General features: G+C 42.7%; 1 protein-coding gene across 1 annotated transcript in view; it reads right to left on the bottom strand.

Moving 5' to 3' along the window:
* LOC124556271 (nicolin-1-like) overlaps window positions 1-27634 on the bottom strand; it is a 136856-nt gene that overhangs the window by 91300 nt on the left and 17922 nt on the right. Inside the window, exons 2-3 of the mRNA XM_047130256.1 lie at window positions 20344-20538; window positions 1067-1291 (exon numbers count right to left, since the gene is read on the bottom strand). Of these exons, the coding sequence (XP_046986212.1) occupies window positions 1067-1291; window positions 20344-20523 (405 nt within the window). The 5' untranslated portion in view covers window positions 20524-20538. The remainder of the gene's footprint in view (window positions 1-1066; window positions 1292-20343; window positions 20539-27634) is intronic.

Here is a 27634-nt window from a genome sequence, read left to right on the forward strand (position 1 = left end):
CTAGGGGACTGATGACCTCAGCAGTTAAGTCCCACAGTGCTCAGAGCCATTTGGACCATCCATTTTCACGTAGCTCGCATTGTTCAGGACTGGTTTTCTGAGCATGAGCATAAATTGTCACATCTCCGCTGGTCACCATAGTCACTAGATTTCAACATTATTGAGTCTTTGTTGTCTACTTTGGAGCGAAGGGTACGTGGTCCCTATCCACCTGCATCGTCGTTACCTGATATTGCCACTATTTCGCAGGAAGAACAGTATTATATTTCCTTTAAAACCATACAGGACCCGTATTTATCTTTTCCGAGACGACTAGAGGTTGTTGTTAATGCCAACGGTTACCTTCGCCGTATTGGACATGGTAATGTGCAGTGTTTTTTGTGTTCCATATTTTTGTACACCTTCTGCATATTCTATAAAAATTCTCATTATCATCTCTTTTGTACTCCGCCTCCTCATTAAGTAAAGTCTTAGACGTAAACAGTTGATCTGCGCCACACTTTTGCAAGAGACATTGCGACAACTGCAAAGTGCCACGGTGATCTTGTGGCATAAGGGCCTCGACGCGCGGAGATGAAATGGATACAGCAGGTGTTCATGGAAGTACCGCCCAGATAAGAGGATGACTCAATCCTTCCTCTGCTGCTGATCTCACACACTGGTCCCAAGATTTCCGTCCACTGAATGTAACACATACTCCTACATTCAAGCGAACACACTCAGCGAGGCGTTCCGGCGTTAACCTTTCGTAGTGCTAGAGAACTGTGTCTATAATACTCTGGACAAGCCGACCGTACAGCTTATTAGACGGCACTGTGCGACATGAATATTTTTCAGCGTAGAGAGTAGGGAGTCAAAGGCTACTTCTACTTGCTAAACCATAGCAGAAAATCACATAAACCATCTCACTTGTGAAGTAGTAAGGTTGCACCGCTAACAAAACGAGCTTCATGCACATAAATAACTCTGCAATGAAACGTATGCAGTGGACATTACAAATTACTGCAGTAGCTTAAATGAGTGATAGGCCATAATAAGTAATTTTGACAGAAATGTAAACACTTACTTCAGTAGCCGGGATTGAAAATAGGTCATGACTTCCAGGTTCAAGGTGAGGATTTGGCATGAGAATTCTTTGTGGAATTCCAACTTGCCATTCTGCTGAATCATCTTTGGTTGCTGAGGCAGCCGATGAGGACGCATTTGTTGCATTCGCATCTCCACTAACTGCAGTTCGAACTAGGACAGTCAACCAAGCAGTGTAATAGTTTCGGAATACTAATTCACCAACCTGTAACAACAAGGTGATATGGTTATTGTCAAATGTCATTTCACGTATTTTATCATTTCATTACATCATTAGTTTCATAAAACAAAACTGATGAGACAATAGGCAACTGCATTAGAAATATATTTACACGGATTTTTAATTAGTTCTATGTCTCTATGACTATATTACTCATTACAGAAAATAATCAAAAAGTGTCAAAGTCTATAAACACAGTCAAATTTAGCCAAGGCGCATGATAGTAAGTAATGCTCTAAGTATTCATGACCTGTAAGTAGTGGAAGAAAAGTAGCGTTATTGCATTGATATCTGTTTTATTACTGCGGTATCGCCAGTTTGAAAATGCAAATTGTGAAAGACGTGGTTCTGACAGTTCTTTGGGTAAGGAGGGACAGTAATCACAGTTTTTAATGGCTAATTTGTCAGCGAAATTTATTTGGTAGGCTGTCAACATGAATTATTACAGCTTTAAGAACAGACGCTTGTGGTGACTGACACGCTTTAAATGTTCTTTGAAATGATAAAAATAAATAACTATATGTGGCTAAAAGCCTCCAGACACTCACTGCTGTTCATTCATTTAGAATTATTAAAGTGTGGGACTTGCTTTTGCATCTAATACAGCGTTTGAGCCTCAGAGAAGACATTCCACGAAGCTTTTCTACACTAATGGGGAGAATTAATTTCCATTCCTCTTTAAGTGCAGGAAATAGTTGTTACTGGGATTTCCTGAGAAGTTGATACGCAATCGACGCTGTAGTTTGCCCAGTGGGGTTGGGATCGGGACAGTGAGCAGGAAAGTCCAGCAGATATGTGAAAACTATGATGTAACTGTCATTGTTTTGTGGACTGGAGTGCTATCATGCTGATAAACAGTTTGATTGCTATTTGTTGTCCCATTGTGGCCGCATCATATTGTTTGAAATGTTTTAATAAACAGCTGCGATCATTTTTCCATCTCCAAAAACTTACAGTACGAATCCAAAGTAGGAAATACAGCTCAAGTCTCTTACAACAACTGCAGTGCACTTCACTGTCGTTACAACATACTTGAATATTATTTGCGAAGTGTTGATGCGGTTAATGCGGGAATTAACAAGTAATCTTGGTCAAATTACAAGATAAAACCGTGTTCTCTGTGAAAGGAGCTCGCTGTCATTTGGTTGCATAACCGTAGAAAGCGACAGCAGAAAATGCGAAGGCACGCTGTTGACGTCATTAATTTGATTGACGAAGAAAGGAAGAGAAAAGGGTGTAATAACTATAACGGTGACTGGTTGGTTGGTTGGTTTGTTTGGGGAAGGAGACCAGACAGCGAGGTCATCGGTCTCATCGGATTAGGGAAGGACGGGGAAGGAAGCCGGCCGTGTCCTTTGCAAGGAACCATCCCGGCATTTGCCTGGAGCGATTTAGGGAAATCACTAACGGTGACTGGATGTTCTTCCAAGAGAAGTACGGTAACGACAGTTTATAACACGCGAAACAGGGCATAGCCACACTCCCATTACAGTCACCTACACTCAACGAATCCACTTTAGGCATTACTGCCCCACACCGCCAGGAAACTGGCTATTATGCGCGGGGGAAGAAAACCTTTCCTAATTAGGAAGCTAAACCCATCCTTCCCCTCTGAATCTTCTAGCCAACAACGATTTGTTGATTCAGGGTATAGTTCACAGTTCATCATAGCTTCCTCAGATTGGAAGGAGGAGATGAAAAACTCTAATGCTTAATTTCAGTGTGCTATGGACCATTTACAAGTACACAAACTTGTTATGAGTCAACTGTTTCTCCACATACTATTCTTTCTTCCTCCTTTGATTTCGCCCATCTGTGGACCACGCGAAGTAACTTCCTCGTGATGTAGCCCTCTTTGCTGTTCTTCGGTCTTTCCAGTATTTCTTCATTCTTTCACTGTGTCCTTCTCTTCTTTCATCTGTCCATACAGTTATGCGCTTTCTGCTCTTTTCTTGAAAACCCAGGAACGTCCTAATTTTGTTTCGAAAGTAGGCCAGTTTAGATTTTCTGCTTTCGTAACGTTGATTTCTGCCAAGTCCTTTTTCACTTCCCTAAACCAAATGATATGCGTTTTGAGCTCTTTGTCGAAGTGATCAAATGGCTTTTAGTCGCTCATTCCGAGCTCATTCGAACTAAATGGCCATAAAAAGAAATTCTCCTTTCCCTGAGAACATCAGATGTTTTTTTATGTTTGAGTGAAAATTTCTTCATTATTTCTTCTCATCCACGTATTCCCAACTTTTCTTGGACCGAGTATTTTCCGTAGTATCTTCCTCTCTTTTTCCTCAACACTTCAGTTCCACACTTTTGTTGAGAACTAAGCACTATATTTCATGAAGACACCTCGTTTTTATGACAGTGTTGTAATGCTGGTTTTTTATTTTTACTAAGAATGACTTTTTGTTGTAAATATTCTTCGTTAAATGACAAGCAATTTCCATTTTATGGGCTCTATTCTTGTTTGTTTCTTTATCTTGATCGTTTGGCTGCATTACTTTCGCTAAGTAATTAAATTAATTCACTTTGTTGATTCTACTGAATATTCCGCTTAATTATTTTGGAGTATTCTTAATGTTCTTTACGAATTGTGTCTTCGTGAAAGAGATTTTTAATCCAGCCGTCTCTTTCAACAGGTTGATTTGCTCAGCTGCTGTATCAAAGTTGTCGAGAACTGTTGCTAAATCATCTGCAGAAGCTAGATAGTTGAGTTCGAGGATCTCAACCTTATTTCATGGATCCCTTTCTCTTGAAATCTAAGAAGGGTCCGATTGAGTGAGAGGCCGCAAAAGGTCAATGATATTAACGGCATTCCACGACCCACATACACTATCTGATCAAAAGTATCTGGACACCTGGCTGAAAATGACTTACAAGTTCGTGGCGCCCTTCATCGGTAATGCTGGAATTAAGTATGGTGTTGGCCCACCATTAGTCTTGATGACAGCTTCCACTCTCGCAGGCATATCTTCAGTCAGGTGCTGGAAGGTTTCTTGGGGAATGGCAGCGCATTTTTTACGGAGTGCTGCACTGAGGAGAGTTATCGATGGCGGTCGGCAAGGCCTGGCATGAAGTCGACGTTCCAAAACATTCCAAAGGTGTTCTATAGGATTCAGGTCAGGAGTCTGTGCAGGCCAGTCCATTACAGGGATGTTATTGTCGTGTAACCACTGCGTCATAGGCCGTGCATTATGAACAGGTGGTCCATCGTGTTGACAGACGCAATCGCCATCCCCGAATTGCTCTTCAACAGTGGGAAGCAAGAAGGTGTCTGAAACATCAATGTAGGCCTGTGCTGTGATAGTGCCACGCAAAACAACATTCATGAAAAACACTACCACAACATAACACCACTACACACGCTGGCAGATGACGTTCACCGGGCATTCGCCATACCCACACCCTGCGATCGGATCGCCACATTGTGTACCGTAATTCGTCACTCCACACAACGTTTTTCCACTTTCAATCGTCCAATGTTTACGTTCCTTACACCAAGCGAGGCGCCGTTTGGCATTTACCTACGTGATGTGTGGCTTATGAGCAGCTGCTCGACCATGAAATCGAAGTTTTCTCACTTCCCGCCTAACTGTCATAGCACTTGCAGTGGATCCTGACGCAGTTTGGAATTCCTGTGTAATGGTCTGGATAGATGTCTGCCTATTACACATTACGACCCTCTTCAACTGTCGGCAATCTCTGTCAGTCAACACACGAGGTCGGCCTGTACGCTTTTGTGCTGTACGTGCCCCTTCACGTTTCCACTTCACTGTCACATCGGAAACAGTAGACCTAGGGATGTTTAGGAGTGTGGAAATCTCTCGTACATACGTATGACACAAGTGACACCTAATCACCTGACCACGTCTAAGTCCTTGAGTTTCGCGGAGCGCCTCATTCTGCTCTCTCACCATGTTTAATGACTACTGATATGGAGTACCTGGCAGTAGGTAGCAGCACAATGAACCTAATACGAAAAATGTATGTTTTGGGGATGTCCGGATACTTTTGATCACATAGTGTATAGTCTACCATGCAACCACAACGTTGGCCGATAGTGTCAACACGGGGCGGGACTGGAGGTATCCAATTATGAGCACAGCATGAGGCTACGGAGCATAGCTGAACTGCTTAGTCGACGATTAACTCACAAAGTGTAAAACGATAAATAAAGCAAACATTGCACTATATCTACAACAGCTTTCAATGTCGAAATTTCGTCAGAAACGAACACAAGAAATTTCCCAGAGAGATAAAGAAGTGGCAGATAAAATATTAGCGTTTCTGCAAGATGAGTCAGTGGGATGTGTTGTGTCGTATATGCTCGACTGGACAATGTACATGACGATTACAATAATGATGATACGTGCTTAACATGTGAAAGTGATATTGAAACAGGTGTCGAGCCATGTAGATCATCATCGTTGTCGGACAGGGAGCCAGAAATCCTGTCTCTAGTAAAACGTAGTAAAGAATAATCGTTGTCCAAGGAGCGGGCACTAAGCGTAATCACGTATATTGAACATCGCACAGATTTTGAATAAGTCCGCAGCAATGTTTGGGCGTTTCAAGGATTCTCGATACAATTTACAGGATGCTCATGATCGTGACCTACTATGTTATATATGTCAAACTGCGTGCGACATACATTACAGTGATTTCAAGGGAAGCGGCGGTGGATGATTGCATATCTTCAAACAGTGCTACAGAACAGGAGGACGTAAGATCAAGAAATTTCAAACAAAAACTTGGCGACGCACAGCAAACTGCTGACTCAGCCCGACAATTTGTAGATGTGATAAACAAATATGTCCCATCGTTCAGTACGGAATTTCTTTTCAACTCTAACCATTCGGGATTTGCAGAGGACACGCGTATGAAAGGAGCCCTGGGAATTAAAGGTACCAAGAGAGTTGTATCAAGATCAGCTAACATCAATGGCTTACACATTCGTATACAAGTACGCCGACTAATAATCTGGATGGTAAACTATCTGGAAAGTTATTTATTGTGCTGCGAGAGGTTGGAGGTGCTCTGTCCCCTACGATTCTTTCTCGCGAGTGTGATCTTGCAAGGGCACAAGGGCATATTTACGTCACAGCAAGCAAGAGTGGGAAAATGAGCTTAAGAGAACTACAGCTATGGTATGAGTACTGCTTTTGGCCAATAGCTGATGAAAATAACAAACTTTTGCTTCATTACTGGTTTGCATATAAAAATCATACTCCTTTAGAGCAAACTACCGCTTCCGAAAGGTGTGTGACATTGTAATTCATATCACCTGGCACCACTGGACAGATTCAGGCTCTGGATGTTTGCTTTTTCGTGTCTATAAAACATATTATAGCACTATCTGCAGCTGCGCCTTAAGGGATAGCCAGTTTCACAATAAGCACCTCGACAGACGTTCGCATTCAATTGTATGCCATTACATTCCATCAGTTCTCATCAGTCCGTTACACCAATATGATTCTATATTCATTCTTTAAGAGTGGACACCCAGTTGAACGTCCTGCATAGTTTGTAGCTCCCAAGGAGTTCGCCTGCGGTCTTGATGGTGGTAACCTTTGTGATCACTGTCATGCGCAATTCTTCATTCGGCGTTCATGATGCAAGTTGATGGTTTGTTTAGAATATTCCTTGACTGTTGACGATGTCCATTTTGTGAAGTATAATATATACATCTCATAGAAGGTTCTGCACCTCCCAGACACTAATTTTCTGTCGCTCTGCTGATGCACATGGTGAGTCATTAGCAGCTAATATTTTACCAATCAGAATTGTTCACACAAAACTTCCAAATGAGCCTTACTAAAAATTGCACTTGTGACCTCACACTCAAGGGATTCCTTGTAAAATTCCGTTCCCTTATTACCTTTCCCAAAACGTAGTTGAAGGGCAGTGGGGTAGGTCATCATCTTCCCTTACACCAGTTTTTATTTAAAATTGTTCTTTTAATGACTGACAGTTTTTTCTGTTCCAAATTCTTCTAGTATACTAAAAAGTGCTTTCTGTATACGGAGTCGTAGGCTTTCTCGAAGATTATAAAGGTTACGACAAGATTTTTGCTCCTTATACATTAGTTCCTTCCTATTACTTTCAAATTCATAATCTACTCTACGCAGCGACGGCTCTTCCTAAATATCCTTGGTATTCTCCGAACTGGCGGTCTAATTGCTCTTACAAACGATTTTGAAGGGTTTGGATAGGATTTTGTCCATAACAGTCGCTAAAGAGTTTTCCCTAAGGTTGTAAACATCTGCCTTATTTCATTTCTTGTGTAAAGGATGTATGAGAGTGCATTTCCATTCTTTTGGAATTTTCTCATTGTACCAAATTTCCCCCTAAAGTTTTTCAATCACATCATTGTTGGTATTTTTCTATATCTCTACAACTGAATCTTCTCCAGAAACATTATCTTTGAGTTGTTTAATTATGTTCTGTATTTCAGTATCTGGTGGTTTTGAATTTGGAATAATATTCTCAGGTTCTTGAAAGATATCACGCATTTCTCACAATTTAGGAGCTTTTTACAGTACTCCGCTAACAAGTCACAGTTCTCTTCATTATTTATAGCTAGTGCGCGGTTTTCTCTTTTAAAACATAGACTTTGCGGCTGCTACTTCTTTACTATAACACTGAAAGTTTTATAAAAATTTCTTGTTGTTGTTTTCTGGAAGTCTCCTTAAATATCATGTAGAAGGGACTTTTCAAAATTTCTCTTAGCAGGTCTCAAAATTTTTCCTATACACTTTCTTTCTTTCCTGTATAGCGCTTTACAGCTTTTATCGCACAGCGCTGGACTTTAAATATGAGAAAGAAATGGTAAAGAACTTAATTTTGCCAGCGCGATTCCATTTTATGATGGTCTGACGTGGACGACTGTTAAAGGACACATGAAGGCAACGTAAGACGTTCACGATCTACCGAGACAAGACTGTCTTAATTAAATATATTTTCTATTTCGTCCCGTGTTAGGCTTGTGCACTACTCCAGTGAATAGATTCCACTGCTTAAATGCGATTCTGTTAGGTGTGCAGAATACCCACGGATACCATAACTTCTTGAGTTCCTCGGCCGTGGTTAAATCACGTTGGAAATAATGGCCATAAGGGACACAGGCAGTTTATTCTTAACACGGGACATCTCACCTAATTTTGCGTCCTCACGTTGCTACACAGATATCATGAAGCATAGTGACATGACTGCTTCTACGAGAGAGTGCTGAAAGGAAATGCCTCCGAATTTTTTTACGTCAAAACTCTTGAAGCGTTTTAAATAAAACAAATGTTATTAACATTCAACTTCTTTATTCTTGGTGTCTACATACTTATTTCTGAACACGGTCACACTGGCGATATTGAAGGCATTAATAGTGTAACACGTTCTATTTCTTTTAGTGTATATTGTGGGAAATTCTTAAAAAGAAAGTGTTGTGAAGTAAAATATCGCTGTGATAAGTAGCTGACGCGATTATACCTATAAACCGACAACTAGGCCAAATTTTCACAGCCAGTGTTCAGCAGTTTTCCGATTCTTACGATCCACGTACCGTGTCTAAAATTACTTGTCTCAGAATACTATACCTCTACAGCGTTAAGCTGCCATCCAGGTTTAGGTCTCTGTCGGTTTCTCTTCCGGCGAATGCTAAGCTACTGGCCATTAAAATTGCTGCACCACGAAGATGACGTGCTACAGGTGCGAAATTTAACCGACAGGAAGAAGATGCTGTGAGATGGAAATGATTAGCTTTTCAGAGCATTCACACAAGGTTGGCGCCGGTAGCGACACATACAACGTGCTGACATGAGGAAAGTTTCCAATCGATTGCTCATACACAAACAGCAGTTGACCGGCGTTGCCTGGTGAAACGTTGTTGTGATACCTCGTGTAAGGAGGAGAAATGCGTACCATCACGTTTCCGACTTTGATAAATGTCGGATTGTAGCCTATCGCGATTGCGGTTTATCGTATCGCGACATTGCAGGTCGCATTGGTCGAGATCCAATGACTGTTAGCAGAATATGGAATCGGTGGGTTCAGGAGGGTAATACGGAACGCCGTGCTGGATCCCAACGGCCTCGTATCACTAGCAGTCGAGATGACAGGCATCTTATCCGCACGGCTGTAACGGATCGTGCAGCCACGTCTCGATCCCTGAGTCAAAAGATGGGGACGTTTGGAAGACAACAACCATCTGCACGAACAGTTCGACGACGTTTGCAGCAGCATGGACTATCAGCTCAGAGACCATGGCTGTGGTTACCCTTGACGCTGCATCACAGACAGGAGCGGCTTCGATGGTGTACTCAACGACGAACCTGGGTGCACGAATGGCAAAACGTCATTTTTTCGGATGAATCCAGGTCCTGTTTACAGCATCATGATGGTCACATCCGTGTTTGGCGACATCGCGGTGAACGCACATTGGAAGCGTGTATTCGTCATCGCCATACTGGCGTATCACCCGGCGTGATGGTATGGGGTGCCATTGGTTACACGTCTCGGTCACCTCTTGTTCGCATTGACGGCACTTTGAACAGTGGACGTTACATTTCAGATGCGTTACGACCCGTGGCTCTACCCTTCATTCGATCCTTGCGAAACCCTACATTTCAGCAGGACAATGCACGACCGCATGTTGCAGGTCCTGTACGGGTCGTTCTGGATACAGAAAATGTTCGACTGCTGCCCTGGCCAACATATTCTCCAGATCTCTCACCAATTGAAAACGTCTGGTCAATGGTGGCCGAGCAACTGGCTCGTCACAATACGCCAGTCACTACTCTTGATGAACAATGGTATTGTGTTGAAGCTGCATGGGCAGCTGTACCTGTACACGCCATCCAAGCTCTGTTTGACTGAATGCCCAGGCGTATCAAGGCCGTTATTACGGCCAGAGGTAGTTGTTCTGGGTACTGATTTCTCAGGATCTATGCACCCAAATTGCGTGAAAATGTAATCACATGTCAGTTCTAGTATAATATATTTGTCCAATGAATACCCGTTTATCATCTGCATTTCTTCTTGGTGTAGCAATTTTAATGGCCAGTAGTGTAGATTGATTCCTCAAGAAAAAGCGACGGTTTACTTCGTGACCCATTCGTGTTCGTTCTGAGCTTGTATTTCGTCTCCAGAGACCTCTCGTCGGCGGGTAGCTGAACCATAATAAATTTTATTTGTAGTAATGAGATGTATCATGTTCTTTGTGGGATGTAGTACTACGTGCCTAAAAATCCACGAAGAAAAAGAAATGCTTTAATGTCGAAAAGCCTCTAACTGTAAAGTCCGAAAATAGATGGTGAATTATAATCGCTAAGCATAACAGTGCTCGTCAGAGGGACAGCAGCACGTCACTTTCTAGACGATCTTGTCCGCGATCGAATCACTGGGTCTCCCTATTCAGATTATCGTGGCCTGAAGTCGTATGGTACCGCTAGCGGCCTATCGGAGGCCATGTATTACATGAGAACTTCAGTATTACAATCATGTTTCGATCCTCTTGATGCCCCAGGAGAGAAGGTCTTGACAAACTTGCATCTTATTGGCGATATTTCTTCCAAGCATATAGTGTAAGTATATAGTTTAACCAGTTGTCAAATTCTTCGGCTTGTACCGATCGAGATGTCGCAAAGATTGGTACAGTCAACTCGTATTCGGGAGGTGTTGGGTTCAGACCACTGTCTAGGCACCCTGATGAAACATTTCCTTTGATTTTCGAACTAAATCGAGACAGAGGCGTGAAGGTTCACTTGAAAATGGCACGGTTGATATCTTTCTCCACTCGCGCACGATCAAAGCAAGTTCTCTGTCTCCAACAACATCGTCATCAGTTGTTCACTTTGACCGCTTCGTTCCCTCGTTCCACACATGTGGACCTCCATTCATTATTTTTTTTCTCTGAAAATTGGCGTATTTTCCCGCTCATGGACCGATGGTCCACGAATGTGGACCTTCTAGTTCTTAGTTTTAAAACCAGAACGCAGCAACTCGCACGGTAATATTCGTGTGTTAGTTTGCAGCTAAAGGTATGCACAAAATGGTTACTTCTACAAATCGAAAAGTTTAGTAAATAAATATTATACCTGAATATTAAACTGGCAATCTGTATTTTTTCCCTAACGTTCAATAACTATTCTAGATGTTGAGAATCAATTTAGATTTGCATAAATTTTGTTCATTACTATGAAATAACACATTATCTGATGGTTCTCGTACGTGGACCGCAGATCATAATGCATATCTGCTTGTTTCAATTTGGTTTTCGACAATCGAATACTGAAATAACCGTTGTTTCTAAACACTACAGCAATGCATGAGATATTAACTGATGACAATTAGAAGTTCCTCTTAATGACAGCATTACGGAATTATATGATTGGGAAGATGACGAAGTCTCGTGTTTGATTAAATATTGGCTTAATGAGCTTAATGAAACTGACTGGTAAACAATATGAACATTAAGATGGGACAGTGGCCGGAAGAAGAGGGTGTCCTTGTACAGTGAATTACTCTGATACTGAAGATGTAGATATATAGGAAATGTGAAAAAATTCAAGAAGAGCTGCGTTTCAACTAGTTTCAGAAGTTAGGTTTTACAATGTTGGCGAACTACCAACATTTGTTGAAGCAAGGGATGTCACAAAATGCAGGAAACGTGGCTGTAATTCCAAGATAAGAGATGTGTGGAGCGTATTTATGTATTGCGAGAAATAATGGCTTTTAAGCTTATCATAAAAAGTAAAAATTTATCTACCGACAGTAGCAAATTATTACTTGCTAGGAATTATTGGTAGATTATTATTTTCTTGCATTTATGAAGTATTTTAGAGCACAAATAAAAACGTGTATTGAAAATCATATATTTCCAAAATATTAACATTAAGAATCCTATTTTCTGTGTGCATAAACATATAGAGTTCACTGTTTCAAATAAAACATGTATATTTCTGAATAAAATGTTTTTACTGAAGAAAGAGGAAAGAAAATAGAAAACAAATACTTGTATGTTTTAACGATAAGTGAGACCTGAGGTCCACACTCGTACCATATTCATCCCAATGTCATTTAAAACAGGGCAGGTCATCTGGTTGCCTGGCTGTTTCCCTCTTATTATGACATAAGGAATACTCTACTGAAATGGGATGCACAGTTATCCATGTACCACAGTTACTACTTTGGAACTTACTTCAAGCCTCGAAGTGGGAGTAATGCAATATCTAAATATGGCACGATCATCTGTGCAATACTTCCCTCGTGTAAAACTGGGAAATTAGCGAAATCTATGAAACAATGTGTAGCCTAAAGTCACTCATATGGTGACGACAGTTGCAAATCAACTGCAGGTACTGCTTTATCTGCTGTCGTGATAGCAGAAAAACGTCAGAAGAAACCTTCACCCGTCAAACAAGAAGGGGAAGAAAAAAATTGCTGATAAAGACAGGACATTAAAGAGGACTGTTAGCTAGAAGAGTAGCGCCACGAAAGTGACTGCTGAACTTAAGATACGTTGAAAACACAGCGTTCACAGAACAGTGTGACGATAAATACAAAACAGAAAATGCACAGTAGAAATAAGGAAGGAAGATTAGAATTTAACGTCTCGTCGACGTTGCGACATTGAGGTCAAACGGAGCACAGTTCTTGATGCAGAAGAGACGGGAAGGGAATCGGCCGTGTCCTTTCAAAGGAATCATCCCAGCATTCACGTTAAATGAGTTAAGGAGATCACAGCTGGAAGGATATCTTATCTGACATAGCCAAGATAGACACAAAGCCAACATCTACCACATTAATACAATATTTATATGCATGCTAGCTCCGGAGGTGATGCAGAGATTGGAAAAATCTATAATAAGGTTATAGAAATTATTCTTATAATCAAGAGAGATGAAAATATAATTGTGGTGGATGAGTGGTATTCGAAAGTGGAAAGACGGAAAAATATTATCTGATCTTTGACTGGGGGAAAATAGTCAAAAGGAAAGCAGCCAGGTAGAAATTTGCACGTAGCACAATTTAAAAGAATGTAGTATAGGTGGAAGAGGCATGGAGACATCCGTATAATTCAGATACATTATATAATGGTAAGACGGAGATTTCTGAAGGTTATTTTAAACACATTTCCAGGGCCGAATGAGGATTCTAACCACAAGTTATTGGCTATAAACCGCAGATTAGAACCGACGAAATTGCTGAAAGGTGGGAAATCTAGAAGATGTTACCAGGATGAATTGAAGGAACCAGAGGTTGTTAAGTGTTACGGAGGGAGCGTTAGGCAAAGACTGCCAAAGACGGGGGAAATGAATTCAGTAGCAGACGAATGGGTAATTTTTGAGAAGCTAAGTAGTGAAGGCAGCAGAACATTGGACAGTAAAAGACAAGACCCAGCAGATTTCCATGGATACTATGGTAGATACTGAATTGAATCGATGGAAGAAGAAGAAATATAGAAATGTAGCAAATGAAGGAGGCAAATGAGACTTGCAGGAAGTGCAACATGGCAAGGCAGGAATGGCTATAGAACAAATTCAAAGCTATAGTAGCATGCATGACTACGGCGATATGAGAAGCAGCTGTATGCATATCTGGGATTTAGATGGCAAGCCAGTATTAAGCAAAGAGGGGAAGGCTAAAAGGCAGACGGAATATATAGAAATACCATGGAAAAGCAAGAGGAAGTAGATGTAGATGAAATGAGAGATATTATACTGCGAGAAGAATTAGAGAGAGAACAGAAAGACCTAAATCGAAAGAAGGGACCTAGAATAGACGATGTTACATTGGAACTATTAAAATCCTTGACAGAGCTAGCCATGACAAAAATATTCCACTCGGTATTCTACATATATGAGACAGGTGAAATACCCTCAGACTTCATGAGATGAAGAATGTAATAATTTTAATTCCAAATAAGCCAGGGGCTGAAAATCAATACACACTGAAGTGCCAAAGAAACTGGTATAGGCATGCGTTTTCAAATACGGAGATATATAAACAGACAGGATACGGCACTGCGGTCGGCAACGCCTATATAAGACAAAAAGTGCCAGGCGGAGTTGTTAGATCGGTTACTGCTGCTATAATATCAGGTTATCAAGAGTTAACTGAATTTGAACGCCGTGTTATAGTCGGCGCACGAGCGATGGGACACAGCATCCCAGAGGTAGTGATGAAATGGGGATTTTCCCGTAGGACCGTTTTACGAGTCTACCGTGAATATCAGGAACCCGGTAAAACATCAAATCTCCGACATCTCTGAGGCCGGAAAAAGATCCTGCAAGAACGGGTCGAACAACGGCTGAAGAGAATCGTTCAACGTGGCAGAATTGCAATCCTTCCGCAAATTGTTGCAGATTTCAATGCTGAACCATCAACAAGTGTCAGAGTGCGAACCATTCAACGGAACATCATCGATATGGGCTTTCGGAACCTAAGGCCCATTCATGTACCCTTGATGACTGCACGACACAAAGATTTACCCCTCACCTGGGCCCGTGAACACCATCATTGGACTGTTGATGACTGGAAACATTTGCCTGTTCGGGCGAGTCTCGTTTCAAATTGTATCGAGCGGATGGACGTGTACGAGTGTGAAGACAACCTCATGAATCCATTGACCCTGCGTGTCAGCAGGGGACTGATCAGGCTTGTGGAGGCTCTGTAATGGTGTGGGGCGTGTGCAGTTGGAGTGATATAGGACCCCTGATACGTCAAGATATGACTGTGACAGGTGACACGAATGTCAGCGTTTGTCTGATCACCTGCATCCATTCCTGTCCATTGTGCATTCCGGCTTACTTGGGCAATTCCATCAAGACAATGCAACACCCCACACATCCAGAATTGTTACAGAGTGGCATCAGGAACACGCTTCTCTGTTTAAACACTTCCTCTGGCCACCAAACTCCCAGTCATGAACATTATTGAGCATGTCTGTGATACCTGGCAACGTGCTGTCGAGAAGAGCTCTCCACCTCCTCATACTCTTACGGTTTATGGACAGCCCTGCAGGATTCATGGTGTCAGTTCCCTCCAGCACTACTTCAGACATTAGTCGAGTCCATGCAACGTCATGTTGCGGCATTCGCCGGCCGCGGTGGCCGTACGGTTCTAGGCGCTTCAGTCCGGAACCGCGGGACTGCTACGGTCGCAGGTTCGAATCCTGCCTCGTGCATGGATGTGTTTGATGTCCTTAGGTTAGTTAGGTTTAAGTAGTTCTAAGTTCAAGGGGACTGATGACCTAAGATGTTAAGTCCCACAGTGTTCAGAGCCATTTGAACCATTTTGCGGCATTCTTGCGTGCTCGGGGGCCCCTACACGATATTAGGCAGGTGTACGAGTTTGCTGGTTCTTCAGTGTATGTTATAAAAGAAAGTGTACTATGTGCGTGCTGCTGAAACATAGAAACGAGTCCTGGTACGATCAAGCGAGTTATATGGTGTGGTAGCCATCTATCCCCATCCATGAAGAAGGGTCCGTTTTTACCCGGAAGGGGTGCTTTTGAAGTTATAAGAGCTGGGAAATTTCGCCCTCTAGAAATTTCTAGAACATTCCAGAACATTCGAGAATATTCGTGAACGTTCCAGAATATTCTAGAGTATTCGAGAGCATTCCACAACATTCCATAATGTTCCACAATGATTCTGGATGTTCTGGAATGTTCGGGAATAGTCTGGAATATTCGGGAAGACTTCTGAATGTTCGGTAACATCCTGGAACACCACAGATCATTGTGGAACGTTCCAGAACACTCTCGAATGTTGTAGAATGTTCTGGAACGTTTTGGACCATTGGAAGCCTTTTTGGTATGTTCTGGAATTCGTCATTTGTGGGGCTACCCATTGGTGGGGGTATACAAAGCACGACTCGTCGTGGGTAAGAACATCAGTTTCTTGTCAGTACGAAGGGAGGAACCGAAAAAGTAGCAATGAGTGAATAAAAACAAACAGTGAAGTGTGAGTAGTCATAGTGATACAGCGACTGAATATGAATCGAAAATAAAGTGTGTAAAGTGTCCTTAGTGTGTTTGTTGACAAAAAATTGATTTGATTTATATTTTAGACAGTGCCCAAGCGTAAAGCAGGAGGCGATCTTGCCAGTTCTGAATCAAAACGGCGAACACGAAAAGAAAGGTGAAAAGTGAAACCGACGAAGAGCGCGAAGCGTGTTCAAGTTCCCAATGCACGAGAATAAGCACCGTGAGAAGCAGAGAAACCGAAGAACAACGAAATGAACTGATTGAAGAATCAAGAATTGCGACACAATCTTACAATAAAATATTGCGTACTCAAGCGAGCAATGAAAATATCACCCTACGAGAAGCGCGGACGAGAACCAATAAACAGTACAATCTGACAAATGAAGCATTCCACTGCGACCCGACGGAAGAATATAACAAAGACAAACATGTCGTAATGGAAAAAACTGGTTAAGACCCGTAAATTTTGCAACATGAAAATATTCAGGAGACGAACACCAGGATTCTGTTTTTTGACTGGAAAAATTCGTTCACTAACTCTCTGAGCGAAGGCGGGTACCCCAGATACTTGTAAATATTGCCGAACCATCAATTTAGTAAGTTATGGTTGGAAAATATTGCCACGAATTATTTGCAGAAGAATGGAAAAAACTGACATAAGCCAACCTCAGGAAAGGTCGGTTTGGGCTTCGGAGAAATGTGGGAACACGCAAGACAGTGCTGACCCTACGAGTTATATTACAAGATACATTCTAGGAAAGCAAACCTAGATTTGTACCATTTTTAGATTTAGAGAAAGCTTTTGACGATATTGAATGCATTAGTTGAAATTCTGACGATAGCAGGAAGTTAGCTGAGTATTACCGATTACAAGGTAATTCTGTCAGACGGCAAAAGGCCTGGAAAAGCAGTCGAGATGAATGGATAATGTCTTCAAAAACGGTTATAAACGAACATTAACAAAAATATAGCAAGGGTAACGGAATGTAGTTGATATAAATCAGACGATGCTGAGGGAAATACATTAGAAAATGGGATTTTCAAGTGGTAGTTGTGTACTGTTATTTTGGCAGCAAATTAATTGACGATGTGGAGTGGCCGCGCGGTTAGAGGCGGCATGGCACGGATTGCACGACCCCTTCCGCCGGAGGTTCGAGTTCTCCCTCGGGCATGGGAGTGTGTGTTGTTCTTAGCATAAGTTAGTTTAAGTTACTGTAAGTAGTGTGTAAGCCTAGGGACCGATGACCTCAGCAGGTTGGCCCCTTAGGAATTCACACACATTTGAACATTTTTTAATTGGCGATGGCTGTAGTAGAGAAGATGGAACATCTTCCGCCAGATACCGCATCAAATGCCGAAAACGTCATTAGTTTGGCTTTATTCCAGTCTGACAGCTGCCGAGGTACCCCACAATGACACGGTTTTCGATAGGCCATTTCTTTCTCCTTTATTGTTACTTCATCCCTCTCTCCCCACATTGGCGGGGGTTGGCCTGTCAGTGGATGCAAGTCGTCGCTCTTCAGTCATTTGACAGTAATAATTTTAAAACGTATTAGAAAATGGAATATGGTATAAAACTGGACATTGCCTGGTAGTCCAATGTGTGTCCAGGAAGTTGAGTTGATGTGCAGTCTGTCTCATATGAATGCGACGATTCGTTTGATCCAATGTTTCTGAGACGGACAGGTTGCTCGCCTTGCATATGTGTTCTGCCTTTAAAACATTCCTGGTACCAAAACCACACCTGTTTTTGGTTCAAATGGCTCTGAGCACTATGGGACTTAACATCTGAGGTCATCAGCCCCCTAGAACTTAGAACTACTTAAACCTAACTAACATAAGGACATCACACACATCCATGCCCGAGGCAGGATTCGAACCTGCGACCGACACCTGTTTTTGTGTCATTACACTCTCTCTGGAAACTTTCATTAGATGGTGATGAACTATAGCTGGGGATGTTTTCAGTACACGCTAAAATTTTATATATATTGCATTTCTATTTTCTCTCGCCGACCATGTGTCTGTCAACACCTCAGTCTTGTAACTCCGTCTCTAATCATCCCATTGTCGACGGAAAGTTAAACATTGATCTTGCTTCCTTTTATTATCTTGAAACTGTATTTCGATGCGAAAAGCACAGCTACCTCCATCTATCGTGGCGTTTGAAAAAGTTGTTCGTCTCTTCTCCCTAGACATGGAATTTTGACTCGCACAGAGTATTTATACATTCGTCAGAATTCGTATTACCTTACTTATTGAAGCATCCTCGCAGCTCATGTTCAGTCTAAGCATCCTACGGTTTATGGTTTCTATATGGAGTGTTGTACGAGGGCATGCTGGAAAGTAATGTCTCCGAATTTTTAGGTGAAAACTCTTACAGTTTTCTAAATAAAACAAAAGTTAGTAACATTCTACATACTTATTCTCCATGTATACATATTTGCAGCCCACTGCCGCTAGACGACTCCGAACTGTACCGTTTAACATGGCTGTGAGTAACATAAGTACGTCAACGCTTGAGAAATAGCGTGCTGTAATCGAGTTTCTAATTCGAAGAGTTCGCTTACACATGGAGCATCCTCTCCTTCAGCATGACAATGCCAGACAACACACAAGCGCTGCGACATCTGCAACAATCCGACGCCTTGGGTTCATGTCATCTGTCATCCTCCACACAGTCCCATCCGATTTTCATCTGTTCTCAAAACTTAAATAATACCTTCGAGGACTTCACTTTGATAGTGATGAAGTGGTGTACACCCGTCAGGGTAGCCGAGAGTGCTAACGCGCTGCTTCCTGGACTCGGGTAGGCGCGCCGCCCCCGGATCGAGTCCGGCCGGCGAATTAACAACGAGGGCCGATGTGCCGGCCAGCTTGGATGTGGTTTTTAGGCGGTTTTCCACATCCCGCTACGTGAATACCGGGCTGGTACCCATGTTCCGCCTCAGTTACACGGCTCGCAGACGTCTGAACAGATTCGCACTATTCCATAGATTACACTCGACGCAGACAGTTTGGGTACACTAATTCCGTCCCGGGGGGTACGAGGTGGCGGCAGGAAGGGCATCCGGCCACCCCTTAACCATTAACATGCCAAATCCGATTAACGATGGCTGACCCTGCGTAAATGCAGGACAAGGGTCAAGCGATAGATAGTGATGAAGCGGTGTAAGCGGAGGTGAGGTTGTGGCTCCATCAATAAAGTCAAATATTCTATAGTGTCGGTATCAACAAACTGGTCTCTCGTTAGGAGAGATGAGTTCGTTACCAGGGCGACTATGTTGAGAAATAAATATACAGACATGAAGAATAAAGATGTAGACTGTTAGTAACGTTTGTTTCACACAAAAAGCTTTACGAATTAGTTGATTTTTTTCTGTAGCAAGTAATGTGGTTTCTCTGGAAGTGTGTAGACATCTTCTCTCGATGTTGTCTGTGATTGGGAATGCAGAACAGCGCTTCTGTGAGTGGTCATCAAAATGAAGTTTGCTTGGGTGCTATCACGTAGGACTATAGTGTGAAGACTTAAGTTGTGGCATGAGAGTGGGACGTCGACCACCCTTTCTCTGTTTCATCTGCTGGAACTTACCTGGCTTGGGAGGTCTTTCCAGTGACTTTACCAGTGACAGTGTTTCTCACAGCTTCATGTGATCATGCAAACCACTTCGCCCTCGTGGTCAGTGCTATGATAAGTAGGCGTCCTCTGGAGAGGTAATTCGTTGTAGATCTATACCTGCTAGATTTCTGACACTACATGCTAGATCAATAAGGTCTACATTAGTTAGCTACTCTGAAGTTCGGAAAATAGGAGAGAAATACTGGCAAAACTGGATCTGTAGGGGAGAGTCGCAGATCGTCCTGGATAGTTCAGTTGATTAGAGCGTTGCCAGCGAAAGACACGCAGTATAATCTGCCAGGACGTTTCCCTAATGCAGAATGAAAAATCCGCTCACGACGGCGTACAGCCTTTTGGTTGTTTTACGTAACCAATAAAAAACTCTATGAATCAAAAGAAATTATAATGAAGAAATAATGAAGTGGCGAAAAAAGAGCCTACTTGTGAGGGGCCCTGGAACTGCAGCTCTACCACAGAACAGCCGTGGCTGGTGACTTGCTCTTCATCGAGGCTTACTGCAATCGGCCCCTTAACACTGAACTCTACAGTTTCTCTTGATTGGCGCTGTGTTCTGTTCCCTTGCCCTGTGTTTGATGGCTGCCTTCTATTGCTGTGCTCCATGACCTTGAACAGAAACTATAAGATTTACATTAATTTTTTGAGTCCACTTTGTAAATAAATTTAAATGACTACTTAGTCTTCATATAAGTTCTGAGAGACATGCAGCAGTACACACAGCTGAATTAAAATTTATGTAGGTGTGACTGAAATAAAACAACTTACGTGTCTACGTCTTGTATACGTCATACACTGAATCTTCACAACGACAACTAGAGCAATAAAAAAGTTAATCTATTATAATTATCTGTTTATAAACACATAAATAAAACTCTACAAATTCTTGGTCAAATTGGGGTGAAGTTGACTTCCTGAGAAACCTGGGGTGACGTTGGCCGTCTTTCCTCGAGCAGTTCCTTCATTAACAGACGTTCGTTAACGCGGCAAGAACATCACCTAATGAACACAGCAAAAGTGTGACACCGCGGAGATACTAACAACTGTCTCTGTTAGTCTAGTGGTGGAGTGAGAAAGTCTTTGTTGCAAGTGTCGGATGTTAACTTATGAATCTGTCACTTAGCTCGCAGTTCTGTTTGTTGCATCATACAGTTTCGATCGTAGGAGTTGTCAGGATGAAAATGCCACAGGTGTTCTAAAATAAATCGAGTGAATTGAAGAAATCTAGCGTGGATGTTTCAGAACTGTGTCTCGTAATAGGTTTAAAAGAAAAAATGGGCATTAACGAGTCTAGGCGAGTGTATAAAATTCCTAAAGGAACCCTGATAAACAGAATTCATGGTCGTCATGACAAAACACAAGGCAAGCAGCCAGTATTTAGTGCTAAAGAAGGAGAAGCTCTACTGATGGGACTTCTCGATTGTGCAGACTGGGGATTTATGCTTTTCTTCCACGGATCTTCGATACATAGCGAAGTCACTCCGTGACAGGAAAGGTGCTCTGTCAAAATTTACGCACAGTTTTCCGGGTCTTGATTGGACAAGAAGCTTCACGTCCTGACAAAAAGATAAAATCTGTGTGCGGCTCAGTAACAATAAAAAGATGGCTATAGTTGGTGTGGATCACTCACTAATTTGTCAGATTTCCATCACGAACTTGCAGAGACAATGGATAGGTGTGAAGTTGACATGTCAGGTTCAACGTTCATTGATAACGTTTTTTGTGTGTGTTTCTTTGGAATTTCATAAAGGAAATTTGTTATCACATTGTTTTGTCCTAAAACGTTCTTTATGAAGTTATTATAAAAATTTAATTATTATACCAGATTTATTATCTGTTACTGATAAAGTTTCAGAACATTTAAAGTCAGCCTAGAGTCTTAAACAATCTGCATTTATCACATAACAGATAATCGGTAAAATTCATCCCCACGTGGCGTGAAGTTGAACCACCCAGTTTATTTTTTTAATTTTCCTATCTGTTGGAGCAAAAGATAATAAAAACCAAAAATTTTATTACTACAGTTCAATACTCCTTTTCTGAAAGAAAAACCAATATATTAATTTTATTGGTATCAGAAACACTTAAGTGTAAAGTCCAAAATCAACTTCACCCCATTTGACAGTACACAGCCGAAGATAAAAACAGCGGGGCTCCTGCGTAGCCTATGAAAAAACGACAGGCTGAAAAAGTTTTAAGGAGGGGAAGGAACTAACGCAAACTTGTGCGGGTCCTAAAGAATCGAATTTTGTAAGCGAAAGCAATTAGTAGAAGATATTTGGTAAGTACACGACTATTGGCAGTCCTCCGTAAGAACACTTTCTCTAATTTTCTCGTCGAGGTTATTTCATGAGATACAAGTGGGAGTAAGAAATATGCTGCCTAAGTCTTCTCTCTTGAAATCTTAACGTTTATCCTCCACGTGACGCACAACACCTGCACTATCTCCTCAAATGTTTTTGGACACCTATTAGTGGACATTAATATGGGCTGTGTCCATCTTTTGCCTGTATGACGCCCTGAGCTCTACTGGAGACACTTTCAATGACCCGTCTGGATGTCTATAGAGGGATGGCAGCCGATACCTCCTCAAGAACCGAAACCAGAGATGGTAGTGATGTTGGACAGTAGGATCTGGGGCGATATCGAAGGGATAACAAATGCCACAGGTGTTCCATTGCGTTCAAGTTCGGACTCTGAATAGGCCAGTTCATTTCAGGAATATTATTGTCCACAAACCATTGCCTCGCAAATGCTGCTTTATGACTGAGTGCTTTGTCATGTTGAGACAAACAACCATCGTCTCCTAACGGTTTCTCTACTGTACTCAGTACTATGAAACAAGTTCATATCCTTGTGCGTTTAGTGTTTTCTTAAGCGCAATAGCACAACACACTAACCACGAGAAAAGCCTTGATATTGTAACACCACCTCTTCCTTACTTCACAGCTGGCACCACACATGTGACAGATAACGTTGTCCAGGCAATCGCCAAACGCAAACCCTTTCATCGAATTTCGGCAGGGTATAGGGTGGTTCATCTCTCCAAATCACTCGTTTCCAGTTATCCAATGAATAGTGACATCGCTCTTTACGCCACCTCAAGCGTCACTTACCTGCAGCTCTGACTTCAGAAATGCGAGGATATAAACGTTTTTGGCACGTCGCGTCTCGCAGCTCTCAGCTACTAACGAAAAGACATTTTAACACCAAAGCTGCTGTTTATTTATTGGCTGACTAGTTTCGGGCTTTTTAGCCACCTATTACAGACAACAAAATTTGTTATGACTGGGCGTGTAAAAATATCGGAAATAAAATGGTTCGTATGGTAACTACTGACGTATTTGCATTTAGGAAATGATTGGTGTGGCTACTTCTGTTTATGTCGTTACACTTAAATGTATCTCATATCTTAGCCCACCCGGGCGCGAAGGAGCGCCTGGTCCCCGGCACGAATCCGCCCAGCGGGTTTGTGGCGAGGTCCGGTGAACCGGCCAGTCTGTGGATGGTCTTTAGGCTGTTTTCCATCTGCCTCGGCGAATGTGAGCTGGTTCCCCTTATTCCGCCTCAGTTACACTATGTCGGCGATTGCTGCGCAGACAAGTTCTCCACGTACACATACACCACCATTACTCTACCACGCAAACATAGGGGTTACACTCGTCTGGTATGAGACGTTCCCTGGGGGGACCACCGGGGGCCGGACCGCACAATAACCCTGGGTTCGGTGTGGGGCGACGGAGGGGTGAAGTGGACTGCGGTAGTCGTCGTGGGGTTGTGGACCACTGCGGCTGCGGAGGGGACGGAATCCGTCCGTCGTTTCTAGGTCCCCGGTTAACATACAATACAATACAAACTCTCATATCTTCGTTACAAGATGTTTTCATTTAGTTACACTTACAGTAATATTGTATGTTCATAATATACATTTTTCAAAAAAATGGTTCAAATGGCTCTGAGCACTGTGGGACTTAACATCTATGGTCATCAGTCCCCTAGAACTTAGAACTACTTAAACCTAACTAACCTAAGGACATCAAACACATCCATGCCCGCGGCAGGATTCGAACCTGCGACCGTAGCGGTCACACGGTTCCAGACTGAAGCGCCTAGAACCGCACGGCCGCACCGGCCGGCTATATATTTTTCTTAATTGTTGTAGCTTCATTATCCAGCATGATGCGACCTCGTGGCAACAATACTGTATACACAATGGAGAATTTATTCTTACTGGATTACGCCTATATGCCACATTGGCTTATATATCGTAATGTTGACAGATGTTGATGCAAAGAATTTTATTATGAGGTCTTATATAATCTGTGATGTATTCAATTTACTTATCGATTGTATTAATATCACTATGTTCAGTGTGAGACACAATCTTCCATCTCATCACATTGCTTCTTACACTGAACATAGTCTGTGATATTAATACAATACCAAAGTATCAGTGATTATATAAGACCTCATAATAAAATTATTCGCATCAACATCTGTCAAATTTACGATAACAGCTACAATAAATAAGCCTGTGTGACACACAGTGTAATCCAGTAATAACAAATTCTGCATTGTGTATACAATATTGTTGTCACATAACCACATCATGTTGGATAATGAAGGTATCACAGTTAGGAATAATATATATTATGCACAAACATGAACAGAATACCGTGAGGTGTAGCTACAACTGTGACATCTTTTAACGCTGATATGAGGTACATTTAACTGTACACACAAACCATTTTCTAAATGTAAATACGTAAGTAGTTACCATATGAACCATTTTATCACTAATACTTTCATTATCCACATTCTAAACATCCACTCAAAACAAATTTTGTTCTCTATAATAGGTGGCTTGTGAAAACGGGCTAAGCTCGAAACTAGTCAGCCAGTAAATAAACAGCAGCTTTGGTGTTAAAATGTCTTTTCCTCAAGAAATGTGTGGCTTATGGGGAGCTGCTCGAGCTGTATACCCGATGCTTATTAACGACGTATTCACAGTCTTTGTGCAACATGGAGTGCTAGTAGTACTTTTGAACTCACGAGCGATTTCTTACGCTGATATTTTGCAACCGCCTTCCGCAATTCCCAACAGTCCTGTCCGCCAGTACGTGACGTCTTTGTGGTCTTGGTTCAGCTGTGGCTGCTCCTTCACGTTTCCACTTCACAGTAACCTCTCTAACAGTTGACTTGTGCAGCTTTAGATGGATTGAAATTTCTCTGACGTATCTGTTGCTCAGGTGACATCCAATGGCTAGTGCACATTCGAAGTCAGTGAGCTCTCCTCACCGCCTCAGTCTGCTTTTACTGCGTCTCTACCGACAACACAATACACGCCTCCTCGTTTTATATTGGCGGGCTCACCTCTCTTGACATCTAGTGGCCAATTCCGCAATTACACAGCCTCCTCAGTCCTCGCTACATCAAACTTGTATTTCTTTCTAGCTCAGGCGATTAACTAAACTTGCTGTGCCTGACTGTAGCGTATACCTTACACCATGTACTGCCGGCCGGAGTGGCCGAGTGGTTCTAGGCGCTTCAGTCTGGAACCGCGCGACCACTACGGTCGCAGGTTCGAATCCTGCCTCGGGCATGGATGTGTGTGATGTCCTTAGTTTAGTTAGGTTTAAGTAGTTCTAAATTCTAGGGGACTGATGACTTCAGATGTTAAGTCCCATAGTGCTCAGAGCCATTTGAACCATTTCTGAAAACCATGTGCTTCCGGCGTGTCGTTTGTTTTCGTTTCTGCAAGTTCCCAGTACGTTTCATCATGTGATTGAAGAAAACTTTTTATCGCAATGTTAGCATGACTTCAAGAAATAAAGGTAATTTCTACTTGTTTTTAGTAATTTTGAACAAGAATGTGTTTAGAATCGTCCGTAATATGCTAACATATTCTGCGCTATTGAATAAATGATTGTTTATTTGCTCACAATAGTACTGCGATACATTTTTCCGATGTAGCACTGGGTCTAGGCTGATCAGCCAAAGCATTATGACCACTGCCCATCGCGACGTTAGATGCCACCCTGTGGCGTTGCGGGCACGTGACACGGTAACAAAAGTATGTAAGCGGAGCAGACCCCGGGGGGGGGGGGGGGGGGAGGGGGGGGGGGAGATATGGTGAAACTTCCTGGCAGATTAAAACTGTGTGCCCGATCGACACTAAAAATCAGGACCTTTGCCTTTCGCGGGCAGGTGCTCCACCATCTGAGCTACCCAAGCACGACTCACGGCCCGTCCTCACAGCTTTACTTCTGCCAGTATCTCGTCTCCTACTTTCCAAACTTTACAGAAGCACTCCTCCTCCGCAATATCCTTTCTTAGGGCCGGCCGAAGTGGCCGAGCGGTGAAAGGCGCTACAGTCTGGAACCGCACGACCGCTACGGTCGCAGGTTCGAATCCTGCCTCGGGCATGGATGTGTGTGATGTCCTTAGGTTAGTTAGGTTTAAGTAGTTCTAAGTTCTAGGGGACTTATGACCACAGCCGTTGAGTCCCATAGTGCTCAGAGCCATTTGAACCATTTATCCTTTCTTTCAGGAGTGCTAGTTCTGCAAGGTTCGCAGGAGAGCTTCTGTAAAGTTTGGAAAGTAGGAGACGAGGTACTGGCAGAAGTAAAGCTGTCAGAACAGGGCGTGAGTCGTGCTTGAATTGCTCAGATGGTAGAGCACTTGTCCGCGAAAGTAAAAGGTCACGACTTCGAGTCTCGGTCAGGCACACAGTTTTAATCTGCCAGGAAGTTTCAAAGGATAGATTGCTATTACGCAGAGCCTGTGATAGAGTGTCTTGAAAACGGCAAAGCTGGTCGAATGTTGATGTGCTACTGTCGTGAGCATCTACGGAAAGAGGTAGATGGACGACGAAACTACAACCAATCGCTAAATGATTGGACATTCACGATTCTTCACAGAACGGGGGGTCCGAAGGCTTATGTAGTCTGTGAAGTAGGACAGATGGCGATCTGTGGGATCTCTGTCGAAAGAGTACAATGCTGGTGCACGCACAAGTGCTTCGGAGCACACCGTTCATCGTACATTGTTGAACATGGAGCTCCGCAGCAGACCACCCATCCTTGTTCACATATTGAGCCAAGGACATCACCAGTTACGATTGCAGTGGGCACGGGACCATCGGGATTCGATCGTCGATCAATGGAAACGTGTCGGCTCTTCGGGTGAATCAGAGTGTTGCTACACTACGTTGATGGTCGTCTGCGCACACGCCGTCATCGAGATGAACGGCGGCTCGAGGAGGGAAGCGCGCCAAGGACGCAGGGTGGTGGGAGAAATATTATGGTATGAGAGACATTCCCTGCACTTGCTTGAGACCTGTGGTAGCAATCGAAGACACGCTGACAGCTGCGAACCACCTGCATCCATTCACGCTTGATATCTTCCCCGACGGCAATGTCATCTTTCAGCAGTGTAATTGTCCGTGTCTCGGAGACAGAAGCGTGCTACAATGGTTTAAAGAGCATTAAAGTGAACTCACGTTGATGTATCGGCTACCATATTCGCCTGATGTAAATCCTATGGAACCCATCTGGGTCGGACGCCATCACCGAGTACGCAAATTAGCGGCCCCTTATTTACGCGAATTACATGACATGCGCGTAGACGTATAATGCCACATACCTCCAGAAACCTATCAACCAGTGATGTATTTCGTTCCAAAGACGGACAAACACGCTATTAAGCAGGTGGTCAT

Source organism: Schistocerca americana, chromosome X (genome assembly GCF_021461395.2).
Source record: "Schistocerca americana isolate TAMUIC-IGC-003095 chromosome X, iqSchAmer2.1, whole genome shotgun sequence".
In the NCBI taxonomy this organism is placed as follows: Eukaryota; Metazoa; Arthropoda; class Insecta; order Orthoptera; family Acrididae; genus Schistocerca; species Schistocerca americana.